Below are 17,333 nucleotides of genomic sequence, written 5' to 3'. Positions count from 1 at the left end.
CAGATAACTGAGGCTGGCACATGAGGGGAAGAAGCCTGCTGGCTGGTTGAGCTTCTGATAATAAAGATGCGGGTCAACTACTGAAAGCTGTAATTCCTATTTCGCGGTGTAAGGATAGGCAATAGCAGATATAGCTGCTTTAAGCCAGTTTTGGATCACCCAAGAAAGGCAGAGGTCACAATCCAGTAATAAAGAAGGAATTGCTCACACTTTTCCAAGGATCAGCGCTCACTGTACACTCCAAAGGAGATAATCTCCAAGTAGAGACACTTCCTTTGTGGCTCCCAGCCCTTAAATGAGGTTAGGGAGGTGTGGAGCCAGAGTCCACCCCTTCCAGTTGCACAGGTGAATTGCTTCCACCTGTGCTCCCAGGGCTGGCTACGCCCCTTCACCAGGTGCTGTCAGTGGTTCAGGCCGGGACTTAACAGTTCCTATATACACACCATGGACTTTTATCATCTAGGTGGTAAAGTAATGGTACTGAAGCAGATGCATTTTTTACACACACTGGGTTCCATGCTAATCACGCTTCTCTAAATGAGATTTTATGGCCACTAAAAACAGATTTGTGTAAAGTTTGGCTCAGTGCTCATCAGTAGTGAAAACAAACAGACTACTGGGAATTATCAGAGAAGCAGAAAACTAAAATCACAGTACCGCTACATCAACCCATGGCATACACATCCTTGGTGCTGATCGCAGTTCTTGTCCTCAAAGAATACAGAAGAAAGGGGAAAGAGTACGCAGGGGGGTGAAGAAAAGGGAAAAGCAACAATTAAGTAGCTCTGAAATCCACTATCTGAAAATCTGAGCGAGGATACCAGTGAAGTTTCCAAAACTCTCCCCTGAAATGCAACAGGGGAACAACTGTTGATTGCCCTATGTTAGAAGAGGCATCAAACAGAAGACGAAGGTGGTGGATTAAACAGGTAACAGGTGTGGGTTTCCCCACCTGCCGCAGTGTTTCCAGGTAACAGGGCTGCAGTCCGGCAGCCACAGGCGGCACTGAGCCCCGGTGTGCTGTGATCGGGGCCCTCCCCTCAGCTGAGCACAGAGCCGAGGCAGCTGACGGCCTTCTTTCTGCCTGGGACTTCACCCAGCCCGGCACTGCAACAGCACTAAGCAGGCTGATGTGGAACTGTCCTCTGTACGACAGCAAACATTCTTCACCTCTGCGTCCCAAAATAACACGGACGCACGAGAAAACAGCCTAAACTCACATCGTCGCCATCCCCTCCATAGGACGAGGGCTTTGTCTCACTTTTAAGGCCAACTTCTTCTCCTAATCGCAGCCATGCCATACTGCAAATACCATTTTCCACGCCGGAAGCACCTCGGAAGTGACACACCCGCCAACGTTACCCTGGAGAAGAGTTCCCTTCTCGCCGCTGCCGCTCCAGCACGAGCCCGGTGACAGCGCGCCGGCACGGACAGCACTGTCAGGCGCGGGCCCGCACCCGGCGCTCACGCGGCCCGACCCGCAGCGGGAGCGCAGAGCCCCGCGCCCGGCCCCGGGCACAGCACCTTCCGAGCCCGCGCCCGGCCCCGCCCCGCGCTCACCTCCGCGCAGCACGAACAGGTCCGTCTGCTTGTCCGAGTTGAAGTCTCCGAAGGCCGCCGGCGTGCCGTAGGCCTCGGCGCCGAACAGCTGCGCCGTGACGTTCTGCAACGCGGCGCCGGGCCCCGCCAGGGCGAGCAGCGCGAGCAGCGCCAGCCCCGGCACGCGGCGGCATCCCGCCATGGTACGCCGCTCCGGCCCCGGTCGCCGCCGCCCCGCCCGCCACACTTACGGCAGCGCGGGGGCGTGCCCGGCCCGCTGACCCAGCGGCTTTGCGACAGCGCCGCGACGGCCCGCGCCGGGCTTACGGCCGGTGGTGGTAACCGCGCGGAGATCGCCGCCGCGGCGCCGAGGGGACGGCGGCGTCCCGGTACGAGCGGAGCGGCGGGAGCGGAGGCGGCTCGTCGAGATGGCGGCGGCGGCGGCCGCGGCGGCCCATATGGCCGACGTCAGCTGGAAGATGCTAGAGCTGCGGGCTCGCTGCAAACGTTCAGGTCTGACCTCTCGGCTTTGCCCCGGGAGGGCTCCGCGCCCCCTCCTCGCCGGCGCCTTTCCCCGCACTAACTGCCCCCTCTCCGCTCTCTCCTTCCTCTCGCGGACCCCGCCGTCCCTCGCCTCGCGGCCGGGTCCTTCCCTGGGCCGCTCCTTTCCCCGCAGCTTCGCGTGTCACTCAGCGCGGGCCCGGCCGCCCCGAGCTGCTCCCTCCCGCCGCGCACCTGTTGCCGGCGCGTGCACGGCGGTCCCGCGCCTCAGGAGCCCCGCGCGCCCGCGCTGCCCCGCTCCGCAGCTGCCCCTCCCCGGGCACGGCGCCGCTCCCATCCTCACGCGGGAACGCGAGCCGCGGGTTTGGGCCGCCTGAGCGTGCGTGCCCCCTGAGGGACGGAGGGTCCGGAGGCTTGCAGGGGGTGCTGGACAGCCCCGCGTTGGGGGTAGCTGCTTCGGGGGTAGCGCTGTGGCGCTGTTAAGCGGTTGAGCAGATGAAGACTTAAAAAAAAAAAAAATGAAGTCCCAGCTTTTGCCTGGTGTCCCTAGGGTAAAGCTTTATTCATTTTTAACGTGGGAATTTCTTGTGCAGAACTTGGAGTGCAGGCAGCTGGGTTCTGCTTCAGGCCGCAGGTTGGAAGGATGAGGTGCACCAGGGTGCCTTGAGTTTCCAAACGCCCTCTTTTTTGGTTTTGTTGTTGTTTTTAAATGCAGGACTAGGAGGGCCTTACTTGGTAATGTTGTAGTGCAGCAGTGGAAACAGTTTCCCAAAGGATTTGTGTGGTACTTCTGTGTTTGTCACACACTCTTGCAGAACTCAAACATTATTTCCTTATTTGCATGTTTGTGTTGTCGTAGCAATGAGGGTCAGACAGTGGGGGAGGAAGGTGGGCCTTCAGGAGAGCTCATAGCAAAGGAACTGATTACGGAATGCTGGCATTGATGAGACTTGACAACTTCTACTTATGCATAGTACTAATCCGCAAGCTACCATTATTAAAAGATGGCCAACACAGATTACATAGTACTGCTGTCTGCAAACTGATTTGTGAACGTAGCCATAGAGTACAAGATAAAACCTGGGTCCCACATGCTTTAGTACATGAACCCTGAGTCACACGGCCGCATGTTGGCCGAGCGGTTCCCCTCAGCCAACATGCGGCCGTGTGACTCAGGGTTCCCATGCACGATGGGCTCTGCAGCTGTAGAAGGCATTTGGCTGATTTTAAATGCTTGACTTTTTCTTTGCTGCTGCCTTCTACTTTTTTATTAAATGCATATGAAAGCCTCTTCTGTGATAGTGATAAGCTGTTGTTGGAATTCAGTTGCTTCTTTTCCTGTTCAGAGGTTTTGTCACTTAGAATCTTAATAAATGTATTTGCTGAAGAAATAAACCTTATTCTAGTTGAAATACCTTTGTGATAAATGAATTAGTTCTGAAATTAACTTTTATATATGCTATTTCAGGTAACATTCTAACCTAAAAATGAAAGTCATGTTCTTGTTCCTCAAATTTACTCCTACAGTTCTTATAACCATTTAGGAATGCATGTAACTTAAAAGCTCTCACACTTAGTTTCTCACAGTCAGAAGGATGGTGGCTGTTATTGTCATGGGAAGTGGCTGCAGTGCCCCCAGACTGCTCTGAGTTGAGTGAAATCTATGCTGAGTCCCAGTTTACAAACAGCACTGCTTCTATTTTTAATGTGGTGCTTGGAGTAAGATAAATAAGTATGGAACCTATCTATCTAGTGTAGGCACATGTGTGTCACATGCGTGAGTACTTCATGCTTTACAGCTGGGAGCAAGGTATCATTTGAGACCCAGTCCTGTAGGACTGCCTATGTATGTTAAAACCCGAATTACAATTTGGCCAGTAAAAACAAGTTCTACTGAGATTTTTTTCTTCCATAAATAATAAAGCGCTGTTTCATTTGTTGCTACTGATAATTAATGGGAGCAGATCATAACAATGTTCAGCAAGCTGTCCAGCCTGCCACCTCTGAAATTTTAGCTACTTTAAAGAGCATGAGCTGCTTTAAAAATTTGGAACAACTTGTCATCTTGTCTACAAACAGTATTTTCTGATTGTGCTTTCCAACTGGCAGTTCCACTTCAGATTACAGACATTCAGTACCATAAGCAATGTATGACTGAAAGGAGCATCCCAGTGTAAATTCCATTTCAGAAAAAGGCAGCACTGTGCATAAGCAGAATTCTAGCTCTGCACTTACTTTTGCTTTGCAGTTTTCTATGTATTAATTAAACACATATTTTGATACAATTCTGAGGTATATAAAATAGATCTTATTCAGCATCTGTAGATGTTAGTAGCAATTTCCGTATCAAATAAAAAACCTACTGTGGAGTGTCCAAAAGATGGAGTTGGCATAGCCTGTGCCATTCTATTTAGTTAAGTTTTACTGAAGGAAAAATAGAACTGATTTGTAGAGTGGAAGAGAGAAAGCATAAAACATAACAAAATGGTACTACCCTTTGTGCTGTACGCTCTGTCATTTTAATAACTCCACTAACATTGCTTTCACTTAATTTAATGCTGGTTGCCTTTAACATTTACTAAACAGTTTTGAAAATTGCTGTAGCTTAGCCTGAGACGTTTGTGATTAGCTGCACCAATTTGAAATGGCCAGTTTGGATGATGACAGAACCTCATCTGCGCATGCTTTTTTAAAATTTGGTAAGTGTGCAGTTCTGTGTTTTTGTTTGTGGCTGTTGAACCCAACAAAAAATGATTGTTTTGTGTTTCATGCAGTGTTTTGTGTTTGCAGCTTTATTGAACTGTGTAACTTAAAAACTCTGGAAATTGAAATCTACTGTTGAGCTTTTGCTACTTTATTTGGGTTTCCTTTTTTTGTGTGTGTTCTTGCAAGTATCTATCAGCATAACAATCTCTGAACCGTATTTTTAAGATGATGGTTATGTGGAAAGTGTGCTAATAAAGATGTGAAGGTTTAATTTCTTACAAGAAAAGCAACAGGACTTGTTTAGAGGAAAGGAGTACAATTTCCTCCAAGTCGGTCATGGTTCTAAAGCTTGACTTTTGGAAGTTAAGTGCCAGCAAAATAAAGCCCCATGGCGCAGCTTCTCTTTAGGTACAAGCTCATGTGCATGAAAATATTGAGACTATTACCATTTTTACCTTAATATATTTTGAAAAGGGTTTGACAAGAACAAATGTGTCACTGTATGTGAAGTAGCTCATCTGGGAAAACCCTCTAGAGGACTCTTGTTTTGTCTGTGCTGAAACACATTAGTGGTACAAGTATAATTGAGAGTTACGAGATAAGAGGATTTCAGCTGTCGTTTGCCACTTGAACTGCCCTGTCCTGTCCATGGCAGTTCCTCTTTCAACACGAAGAGATGTGGAGTCTTCTTATTGTAATAATAATAAGAAGAAAAGCTCTTTCCTAATTATCTTGTTGCTATTTCATGTTTCCGTTGCTAGTTAAGATGCAAGATAAATGATTTCAATAGTTTTAAGAGGTAATGCTTTGAGTTCTCAGGCTGAGAAATGATGGTGATTGCCTTGAATATCCAGAATGCCTTCTCACCTTGCCTGTAGCTTTTACAAGGCTTGTATGGCAGATGGTGGCATTTTGGTTATGCGAAGCTCCTGTGAGCTGGTGTGGCAGGCAGTGTTTTATTTCTGGTCTTCAGTAGCTTTTTTGTGTTGAAAATTCTCAAATCAGTGTTTTCCATTAGTTATAATGGACAAAAAAAAAGAGCACTTCAGATAATTAGGAAAGAGAGAAAAAACATATATGTATTTTTCTTTTTCAATGAAAATTTCTAAATTATTTTGAATTCTTCACAGTTAACTATGCTGTCGAACACATGATTTTCCTTGATGATAATTGAGGAGTTTTTTTGACACTTTAAAACATTCAAATTAAATGAGGTTTTACTCATTTGCACCTGTGCTGTTATCACTCAGTCTCGATAATGCTTCGTCTCTTGTGTTTACTTCTAATGTTTGTTCAGGCACAGGGGTACCTTTACACCTTAATACCATTTTTTCTAAGTTCTTTTTAGTTTTTTACCTCTAGGAATTTCTTATGGTATTTTCACTGAGTTGCAGAACTGCTCAGTTTGGAAGGGATGCCAGGAGTTCTGCTGCTCCAGTTTCTTGTTCAGAGGAGGGTCAGCTCCTAGTTTGCTCCCGTATGAGCTGATTTAGAAAAATAAGAGCACCGACACTACAGTTGCTACATGTTAAGTTTGTGGAGTCATTCACTTCAGATACGTAAATATGAGAAATAAATTTTCCTTCTAGTGGAAGATAAACTAATTTCTTGCTTCTGAAAATTATTTTCATATCTTGCCTTGCTCAGCTCCATGAATTCGAGCTTTAAAGCAGATGTATTTCCTGATGGATAACTATTAAAATACTATTTCTAGCATTTCGCTTTAGTACCTTCAGCTCAGGAGACATAACAGGAAACTTTAGGGGAAGAAGAATATTGAAGTAAATGATTTGTTGATAAACAAAATTCTTGTCACGTTGCTTCCATTCGCTTGGGTTAAACCTCGGGGTGTTTGTTGCTTGTTTGGTTTAATTATGTACGTTGTAAAATTTGAATGATCAATCTATCTTAAAACAGGCAAATTTTTAACCATAGACCAGGCCCAGTGGCGTGTGGGTGTTTGAAACTTCTCAAAATAAGAATTTAGGAAGAGGGTTTTGAAATGTTGGTTATATCTTTTCAATCTAAATATATAGCCAGTTCATAGCTCTTCCCTGAAGAGCAATTAATACTACTGTGAAACTACTTGTGGAACTACTTGTGAAATGGAGGAGGATTTATTTTCCCATTTTCCAATCCAATAATGGATATAGTGTATTTAGTCAGTACAATATCTGAAGAAAAAGAGGGAACAGGAGTTGGGCTAAGGATTTTGAGTGTTCTCTTAACAGCCATTTAGAATCTTTATGCAGGAAGCAGCACTAATTTCCTGTCTGTTAAGTTTCTTTGTCATTTTTAAGTAGTTACTGACCTGCAGCCATCTGCTTCTGATTTAGGGAAACAGTAGGCATACTTCATTCTTTGTGGGAAGAAAATCCCGTCTACCATGTACTCTATTCAAATCTTGTATAGGGTTGATATTTGTATTAAATCAACAGAATACTTTTCATATTCCTTCATGCCACTTATTTACCTTGAACGAAATTCGCAATGTATGGTTACAGTGAAATGAAATATTTATGAAAAATAACCATTGAAATTAATGTCATCGTACTGTTTGTTCTGAATGCTACGTGCAAACTGAGAACTCAGTTGCATGTGTCATTCTTTCAGTTTCAGTGCTGAGCCTTGATTGCATATGTCATTCAGTTTCAGTGCTATAGAATCTTGACGTCTTGCTGTCGTGTTTTCTTCCAGTCTTAAAACCTATATTAAATATGTAATTGGAAATAGCTTTGTGCAGTATGTTCATGTCTTGCTGAAACAAACTGTCAGGTTCTGGAGAAGAGTAAGACAGACTTTTTTTCACCTGTCCTAAAAATACTTGCTAATAGCTTCCTGTGGGTGATGGTCTCACTATAAAACCACCCCAGGCACCAAGCTTCTCATTGTTTCTGCCTGTTTGTTGCTTTTGATTTGACTGTGGTATTAACGAGGCATAATTTAGCACAGTGCTCTGGTCATGCAAACAGAACATGGCCTGTGTTTCCCAGGAGGTGTTCAAGAAAAGAGTAGATGTGGCACTGAGGGACATGGTTAGTGGGCATGGTGGTGATGGGCTGATGGTTGGACTAGATGATCTTAGTGCTCTTTTCCAACTTTTATGATTCTATGATAGATATTTAAGAAGAGTGTATGGAAGAACTCAATTTTGAGTGTTCCTTTAAACAATTTATCGTATGTGTCCTTTTAGAATAATAAACATTTTGCCTATTTTCTTGATCTTTGATTCACTTCATCTTTTATCTTTTTGTTTCATCAATGGAATAGACTGTTTCATTTATTTCTGCTGGTAAAGTTTGAAATATGTGAAAGCATATAGTTTGTAGGTTCTGATGCTTTAACATTTTTGTGCATTTTATTATGTTCAGTCTTCTTTTTGCCTGAAGTTGAAGTCTTCATTCTATGAAATAGAAGCCAAGCATATGCTTTTTGTTCATGATAACTTTTTGTTTTTCTGTTGGCCACAGATGGTCACAGATTGTCTGGTAAGTATGTAAATTACAGCAGTGTTTTTAAATCTTGTGTGTTTGTGTATGTGTGTGCCTGTGAATACTCACAGGGCGCAGTGCTGGGCTTAGTGGTCTGCAGGAAACAGGCATTCTGAACCTGCTTCATGCATAGAGTGCAGTGCCATAGGTGTCTGTGCAGAGTTCACAAGTCTAAGAGTAAGAATCTTTTTTTGCCTTTGAAAATCGAGTGAGTAAATATTGCTCAAACTTGCTACTTTATATGCAAAGAAGTGTGTGCCTAAAGATTTTTCCTGTGCAGATTCTGTCCTCCTTCGACTGTGTCACCTTGTAAGATTACTGTTACTGCAGGTTACCATAGTGTGCTTTTGCTCCACAACTGAATTAGAATAACAGTATAGGTCATGAATCTTCTGAAGCACAGGAATTCCTAGGCAGAATAAAGTAGAAAAAAATTAATATTGCCTTGAAAAAAAAGATTGGGTTCAGAATGTTGATTTTTAAACAGACAATATGAGAACTGTGATATAAGGTTTTTTTGTTTGACTGTTTTTCTTTTTTTTTTTTTTTAATTAAAGATCAACTTCATGTCTTTTAACTTATTTTAGGCAACTAAACAAGTGAGTCTTCTGTGCTTCCCCCTCAGGCCCTTTCCCATCTGCACACATTCCTAGCAACTTCTCTCTCCCAACGAGGAAGGGCAGGGTGGCAGTGGAAGCTCCACTGTGTGGTTAGGCATTACCAGAGAACCCAGTGCAACAGACACATGGGATTCTGCTCAAGTAGAGGTGATGTTTTCTGGTGGGAGAAAAGGAATTTTTTTAACTGCTGCTATTGGAAAGCAAAAATGATTGCTAATGGGCACCAGAGAACTAAGAAACATTCCCCAATTTCCCCACCGCAGGATTGGATTAATAAAGCTTCCGTCGCCATTCTGCACATTCATTTGAATTGATTTGAGAGTCCTGTATCTGGGCATTCTCTTTGTCAAGCACTTGGATATGTGCTGGGAGTGCAAAAGAAGCAATGTGAGTAGGAATACTCTACTGCACCCTGCCAGAGCTGCTTGGCTGCCTGGGCTTCCTAGGCAATTCCTTTCTGTGAGCTTTTCAGAAAGGCAGTGTGCAGTCCGGAAAGGAGAAATCATCATTATTCCTGTTACAAATCACTCTGTGGGGGTTCTTGCCATCTAGAACACTGAATAAAGCCACAGTGATTTATGGAAGAATGTGTCACTCTTAACTTCAGAAACTGGAAGTGGTTTACCTCAGTGATTTTTAAGAAATTTATCTTTCTGCTAAGTTTTCAGGTACAAATGGGGAGCAGTCGATGTATGAGACACTGCAAAGGAGAGATCTAAGAAATTAAGGTTCTTAGGAAACTCTTGACACTTAACAGGCTGTCTCTAATAATTAAACTATATATTTGTGTAGTATTTGCTCCAGTTAAATATCTAGGAGGCACTGGAGATCCACGTGGTGATGGTGTTTGTGTGGACAGGTACTGAAGGAAGAATGTAGACAGAAATCTTAGGTTCTCTGAAATTAAAGAAATGATTTTTTTTTGTTTGAATTGAAATGAAATGAATTTGGCATTTGCATAATTAACATGAAAAATCATATTGCAGTTTAGTAGTAGTAGAAGTGATGTAACTAATTTTTATCTTTTTTTTTCTTTTTCTTAGGTTCTATTTATGAGCCGCTTAAAAGTATTAACCTCCCAAAACCTGAGGGGGAAAGTCTGTGGGATAAATTAGATCATTACTACAGAATTGGTAAGTAAAAAATTGATTAAGAATTATTCCTACCATGACAAATTTTTACTGCAACTTACGAAAGTATTTACAGTTAAGCTACTTACTGTTATAATCTTTATTAGAAATTGCAGATGTTACTTTAATATAAGGATTTCTGTTTTCTGAAAAGCAAAGAGTTCTGTCATTACAAGTTCTTGTTAGTTTCCCATGGTAGTATAATACTTTTTTTTTCCATACGTTACTTGAAAAATCATGACTTGTAAATAGTGTTCAAAATTATTATCTGCATTTGGCAAACAGTAAAATAAATTTGAGTTGTGCCTGATAGTCTCAGATGAGGAGGGGGTAAAGGTAATCTGCTCATATTTTTTAGTGCTTCAGCTAACCCAGGTATGAATTAGAATAGATATTTACATGCTAAATACCATTTCTACTTTATTCCTCCTGGGGTTAATTTCCTAAGTTTCTTCTTGGAGTTTGAAAGGAGCAAAACTGGTAGGACAGAATGATGCTTCTTGTTGAAAACAAAAAATTCAGTCCTAGCTGTAAGACTGAATTTAGAATTCTTTTGGATGCAACAGCGATAAAATGGTAGCTTATTATTGTGGTGCTAGTCAGAGAGTGAATTTTGTTGGAGATTCTGTACAGAGTGGGTTTTGCCATAGGAATAGTCATAGATTATTAGATTATTATTATTATTTTGTTAAAAAAAATAATGATAATCTGACTGTTCAACCAGCATAGAAAAGGTTTTTGCGTCTGTCTCTCCTGAACTTTTTATACCGTGCTTGCGGTAACTTAATTGCATCTTGATTTACTCCTGTGCAGAAACTGGAAGAAACGTATGTTGTTAATACTATTATTTCTTTCTCGTTTATCCCAGTTAAGTCTACACTGCTGCTTCATCAAAGCCCAACCACAGGTCTGTTTCCTACAAAGACATATGGAGATAACCAAAAGGCGAAAGTACATGACAATCTTTACTGTGCTGCATGCTCCTGGGCATTAGCCCTTGCTTACAGGTGAATAACTTCTAAGTTAACATCTCTGCCATATTACGTTTGGTTGTGCAGTACACTGGGAATGTTTTAAAATATTATCGTAGAATGGCTTGCGTTGGAAGGGACCTTTAAAGCCCACCCAATTCCAACTCTCCTGCCATGAATAGGTTGCCACCCACTAGGTCAGGCTGCTCAGGGCCCCATCCAACCTGGCCTTGAGCACCTCCAGGGATGTGGACTATCAAATTTGAAACCACAACCAGAATCTTATGAAGTCATCAAAACAAGCGAACATAATTATGTGAGCATTGCTTTCCAGTTTGTATAATTAGAACTCCACTTGAGTCTTTTTGTTTTGAAGAAAACTGTTGTTTTCCCTAGAATAGTAATACTATAACAAAAGAGAGGATGTGGTGTATCTTCAGTATGGTGCGGTTTTTGTGACTAGTGTATTCTTCAGCCTCAATGGTAACTCTACCGTAAATTTTTTTTATAATTCATTGCTGGAGAATTAAATACTTTCCGTATAATGGCTGTCAATGTCATTAAAATATAAATAGTTTAAAATAAGTGGAAATAATGCTTTTTTGTGGATTTTAATGTTTGAGCGTCCAGCTTAAGTATTTTCTCTCATATACATCAAATACAAGGTGCAATTCAGATGTATAAAGTTAATTGTTTTTTTTAAAAATTGTTCTTTTTTTTACCTTAATTCTCATCAAGACTTCATTTGAACAGTTGCACCTTCATCGTCTGTGAATGAAGATACCTTCTTGCCTTCATCCTTTCTTACATACTCAATCAGACCATCAAGAGATACTGATTTGGCTTTACTTGCATTAGTATTCTGCTATAATTATTGCAATTATCGTTCTAGATTCATTTTCTAATTTTTTTCAGGTTAACTTACTGTAAGAATTCGTGTACCTTGTTATTAGTGTGTGATGCTATTTCTTTTCCTATGGTTATGTTTACAGTCATCAATAATTTGTTCAATAAATGTTTCTAACTAAAAGAGGGGAGATTTAGATTGGACATATGGAAGAAGTTTTTTGCAGTAGGAGTGGTGAAGCACTGACACAGGTTGCCCAGAGATATGGTAGATACCCCGTCCTTGGAGACATTCAAGGTCAGGCTGGATGGGCCTCTTAGCACCTGATCAAGCTGTAGATGTCCTTGTTCATTGCAAGGGAGTTGGACTAGATGACTTTTGTAAGTCCCTTCCGACTCAAGCGATTCTTGATAAAATGTTACGTGACAATATGTAAATCATAAGGATAACCTGTTACATTTATTGTGAAGGTGCAGGATATGAGGGAATGAAGGCATAGTCAAATACAAGGGCCTTCACAACTAACATTGCAGTTACTTATTGAAAAGTTCCGGAAATGAATGGTATGATTGTCTTAATGGGAGAAGTGTATCACCAGTCCTACCTGAATGTTAAGAAAGTATTCGTTGTCTCTAACCTTGCTTCCTCAGCCACCCAAGCATATATAGGTAGAGGTGATGAAGAGCTCAGATGTAGTGGTTTTTTACAAAGATGATAGTGTGCAAATATTGAATAATTTCCTCATTTTTTTTTCTCTTTTAGTCACTATCTAATGGTGAGGTAATAACCATGTTCTTTGACAAAATTCTGGTACATTTTGCTGAAGTAGTGCCAGCAATAGTATGAGCAGCTACTGTTGTAGTAAACCTGATCTACTTAGCAGGAAAAAAGGTTTTGAGTTTTTTTTTGTCTCCATTTATTACTTTAGATTCTATACCTAAGACATTAATGTGAAAAAACAATTATTAAAAATTGTATTCTAGGAAATGCTGTTTCAGAATAATGCTTTTTGAAACAGAAGATGTAGATGTTCTTTGTAAGTTCTAGTCTGTGTTTACTTCTGAAAAGGCCACGAACGAGGCCTTCTGAATAATAATCAGAATGTGTAATTGTTATTCATTTCTATTATATTGAAATCTTTGCATCTTTCTTTTAATTTTCTTTCTTTGGGTGAAGTAAAAGCACCTGTGAATGGAAAAATCAGGAAAATTTTAGAAGGAAGAATAAAAGGGGCAGAGGTGGTTGTTCTGAATTTCCAGCAGCTGTAAAGGCGTTATGGGAAAAAACATGGCATAACATTACCTCAGTTATTCAGTCTTCAGTTCCCAATTTGTAGAATCAGAGAAGATAATAAATAATACATGTTGCAGTTTGAAGGAAGGTAAAAGTGGCAAGACAAGTCATTTATTTTACTTCCACTTATGCTTGGAACAAGGCCCTGGGCTTCACTGCTGCACAGTGTATTTCCTTTGATGGGCAAAAGTGGATGACTGAAATTAATTATATGGCTAAAATCCAAAATGGGCCAAGACACAAGGCTTACATGGTATTCTGCATGAAGTACCAGATCAAAATCTCTGTGCTCGACTCATGCTACAGCTGGTGTTCAATAAAAGCTAAATTCCTAAGAACGTGTTAAGAAAACAAATGCTGCTGTTGTGAATAAAAGAAGAAAAATGTAAGTTGTTACGTGGAGACTTTGGAGCCTTTTATGCTTTCTACTGCTCTTTGGATTTATAGTAATATAGAGAATAAATCCTACTGCTCAAAAAAACCTTTGGCCTGTTCATTTTGTGTTATGTTTTTATTCGTTGTTTCCCCATACCCTCTGATTTGAACTTTTAATTGAAAGCAAGTACCTCTTTGATATCTAGGATTATCATTTAAGTAGCGTGATTCTTGGATGTGTGTGGTTTTTGAAGTTACCACTAGCTTGCAAATTTTCATAGGCATATGTAGCAAACTTCAGCATTGGCTACTGTTGTGTTACTTATGGTGGGAAAGGATATGCTTCCTGTGCATAAAATGGACAAAGAAATCTCAGTGTGCAAATTACGGTACTTCGCGTATTTGTATCAGAGAAGTGTTGTCTTAAGTATAGGTATGTGAGAAAATGTAATTTTCACCCTGAAAGACTCAGTCAAAAGTCAAGAACTGGGAAAGACTAACCAGTGAATGCAATCATCAGGCTTGTTTACCCACAGCACATTTCTTGTTAAAGTAATTTGAGATTTGACGTTGTTTCTGGTATATCTTTAGTAATGTCACAACTGTGAGTATTGTTTTATTTCATGGTATCAAATAACCAAGGTGTCTTGCCACATTTCTGGACATTTGTGTAGTTAACTTTCAGATCTTGTGTACATAGCTGTAGTTTAACAACCTAAGTAAAATGCTTAGTTATGAATGGCAGATGTGTTGCAGAATTAAAGAGAAATTACTGTCATGTTTTGGGTTTCTCAAAGAACACAGTGCAGTAGCTTGAAATGTTATAATAGCTTCAAGGATTTATTTTTTTTCCTTTGTACCTTTTGAACTAGGAATGTTTGTGTAAGTTGCAACATAACTTAAAAATACAGATTTGTTTTTAATGACAAAAAGGATGGGTAGGGCTGTAAGTACGTTGATATGGGTGCAGGCGCTATACAGTGTTAATTAAGTCTTTAATATTCCAAAGCACTAATGTGTCTTTTATTTTCTTAATGCATTTCCAATTTGTCTTATGAGTTATCTCTCTTAACCAGGCGTATTGATGATGACAAGGGAAGAACTCATGAACTGGAGCATTCTGCTATAAAGTGTATGAGAGGAATTCTCTACTGCTACATGCGTCAGGCCGATAAGGTAAAATACTGTAGCGTGGGCAGAAACACTCACTTAATTCTAAGGGATTAATTAAGCTGTAAAAGCTAACTCCCAAATATAGATAAAATTCAAAAGCAGAATGTAATATTAGTGTGTGGTCCAGTGAAGAACAGCTGTTTCATTTTTGCCAGGTTTGCATTGTTCTAAGGTACAAAAGAAACAAGAATTTTGCAAAGGGACTGAAGAGCAAGGCATATTTGAAACTTCTGTGGGTTCATTTTGTAGTTATTTATCCCATTTAAACATTAGGCCATTCATAGTGTGGGATTTTTATTGGTTTTTTTTTTTTGATGCCTTTTTAGTGCTTGAGTGGAAAGATACAGAATTTCATTTAGCTAAGGTTAGAGAGTTTCTTTGGACTGTTAAGTTGGCTATTACATTTTTTTCCGTATGTACATGATCATTAGGATTATTTGGGCTGCTTTCTTCAGCCGTCTTATTTCATGTAATGCTGTAAATTCAGAAGGGCAGTAATCTGAAATGAATGAGGAAACAAGGTAATTTGTTTATGCTATATGTATGTTTTCAGCCTGTAATCCTCTTGTCAGCATACAAGGCTTCTCCTCATCAAATTTTAGATGTAGTGGATTAGTTTTGCGTAGTGGTTAGCAGTAATTGTACAGGTAATTAAATGTATGTATTCTATGTGATTATTTTAAGTTTCATGTCACTGAGTTTGAACTGTTATTAAAAATCATTTTCACATTACTGTGAAGTTCACATTGCTTGTAAGTACACAAACTGGAATGTAAAATCTGTAGGCATGTGTCAGCATTAATAGTAATAGCAAGAAATCAGCCGTATTGCCAGTGGTGTTTATGCTGACATCTTTTTTCCGTTTTCCTTGTAGTCTCAGATCATTAAGTAATCTTGACCTAAATTGATCTTGTTACATTCAAGCTGTTACTTTTCTCTTTTACATGGAGTAGTTTGTTTTGAGGATAAGTGCATTTATGATTAATAAGTATTAAATTAACACAGCTGTCAAACTGTTGACGTAGTGGTTGTCGTTTTTCACTCTGATTACTGTAAAATGTTCCCTCTCCTGCTGCGTAGTAATAAGCAGTCTCAATTACCTGACATAATTCAAATTTGCTTTTGTCTGAGGGGCTTTATATGTGCTGACCTCATACCAAGAGATGATAGTTTTTAATATTATGAACTACGTATACCCAAATGGTGAGGTGTGACTAGACCTTATAGGTTATACTACTTGTAACAGAAATTGCAGATGTTGTACTTTATTGCTAATGAACGTGAGTTACAAGCTAAAACATGTTGAATGTGTTCCCTGACTAGACACGATAACTCCACACAATATCATTTATTCTCTTTCTACTGGGCCCTCTGCTATATGCTATGTATTTTTTTTTCTGGTGGAGAGGTATTTTATTTATATTCCATAAAGGTCAGATCAGAGTGGAAAATGTCATGAAACAGGATCTAGCTACTGTCAGTGCTGGTTAAGAGTAATTAAAGAACTGCTGCATAGCATACCTTGAGGAAGTAAAGAGAAGGATCTTCTTTTATTACTTTCATTCTCTTTGGGAAGATTTTTTTTCTCTGCCTTACTTGTCTTCTTACTCTCTGACATTCCAGATTGAAGGCAAAACTACTTTAAGACCATTGTAGTTCTTATTTCACTCCTTTATTGCTAATCTGTTGTATTAGAAAAGGAATGCAGTAGATAAATTAATATCCTAATGGCTAACTCTGTGGTCCAGTGCTAGTGCCCATGAGGAAAAAAGGTTGTTATGATCTGGGGTACTATTTTTCTTCTCTGTGAGCTTTGTCTTCTTTTTAAGCTATCAGCAGTGTCTTCCAGTTTCTCTAAGCATCTCACCATACGTACACCAAAGGAATTTATATATTTATAATTTATTGTTAGTTTAAAAGACTTAATCTCATCAAATGATGCAACAAGAATTATTCAATTGTATGGATTAAGATTCATAAAAATGATAATTTTATTCCCAGTGTAAGTTTTAGACTCTTGCACTCCAGCAAGAAGAGCTTTATACCAGGAGTGATGAGGGAGAGAGAAAGTTCAGTACAATCAAATGAAGAAGTGGTCAGTGGTGGTAGGAAAGCAAAGGGCCTAGAGTGCTGTAAACAGAAGGCAGGTAGCAATCAGTTCGAGTGGAATGGCTCCAAGTATATGCATGTGAATAAGGAGGTACCTATGGGACAGCATTACAGAGGAGAAAGCTCTCATGCCCTTAATGGGAAATAAATGTGCTTGGATGTCTCTGAGAAGTGCCCATTCACTGCACCATGGGGAACAAACAGGAGGAGTGAGAAGTGTGTGTGCAGCTCTTGGGTTCTGATCTCAGTGGAAGCACAGAGGCATGGTGGGATAGCTCGCATAACTACGTGCTGTGATGGATGGATACATTTTAAGAAAGGCAGGTGAGGAAGGGGAGTTGCCCCATATATGAGAGAGCGTGGAATGAATGGTACAATGTCTAAGGAGTGGTGATGAATCGTCTGGGAGCTTATGGGACAGAATTCTCTGAACACATTTCAGTTCTGTGACTTCAAAGTAGACATGAAATACTTCATAATGTTTTCTGCTAAAGTTTCAGCTTCAGTACAGTGAGGTATTTCGCCAGGAGGTGAAGATGAATGAGCATCAGTAGCTTCCTATATGATATTTTTTTCCT

General features: G+C 40.3%; 2 protein-coding genes across 7 annotated transcripts in view; one reads left to right on the top strand and one right to left on the bottom strand.

Moving 5' to 3' along the window:
- ITFG1 (integrin alpha FG-GAP repeat containing 1) overlaps nt 1-1,741 on the bottom strand; it is a 75,252-nt gene extending 73,511 nt beyond the window's left edge. Inside the window, exon 1 of the mRNA XM_021408309.1 lies at nt 1,561-1,741. Within this exon, the coding sequence (XP_021263984.1) occupies nt 1,561-1,741 (181 nt within the window). The remainder of the gene's footprint in view (nt 1-1,560) is intronic.
- Nucleotides 1,850-17,333, top strand: part of PHKB (phosphorylase kinase regulatory subunit beta) — a 69,265-nt gene continuing 53,781 nt past the window's right edge. For 2 of the 6 annotated variants that reach the window (XM_021408299.1, XM_021408295.1), the window contains exons 1-4: nt 1,851-2,052; nt 9,901-9,990; nt 10,856-10,994; nt 14,550-14,649. In XM_021408299.1, coding sequence (XP_021263974.1) covers nt 1,968-2,052; nt 9,901-9,990; nt 10,856-10,994; nt 14,550-14,649 — 414 coding nt within the window. In that variant the 5' untranslated portion in view covers nt 1,851-1,967. Of the gene's footprint in view, nt 2,053-4,626; nt 4,740-9,900; nt 9,991-10,855; nt 10,995-14,549; nt 14,650-17,333 lie in introns of all 6 variants that reach the window. The other 4 variants (XM_021408296.1, XM_021408297.1, XM_021408298.1 and 1 more) reach the window with 4 other exon arrangements.

Source organism: Numida meleagris, chromosome 10 (assembly GCF_002078875.1).
Source record: "Numida meleagris isolate 19003 breed g44 Domestic line chromosome 10, NumMel1.0, whole genome shotgun sequence".
NCBI lineage: Eukaryota > Metazoa > Chordata > Aves > Galliformes > Numididae > Numida > Numida meleagris.
Note: the sequence above shows the minus strand (reverse complement) of the source record. Positions and strands in the feature narration are given on the sequence as shown.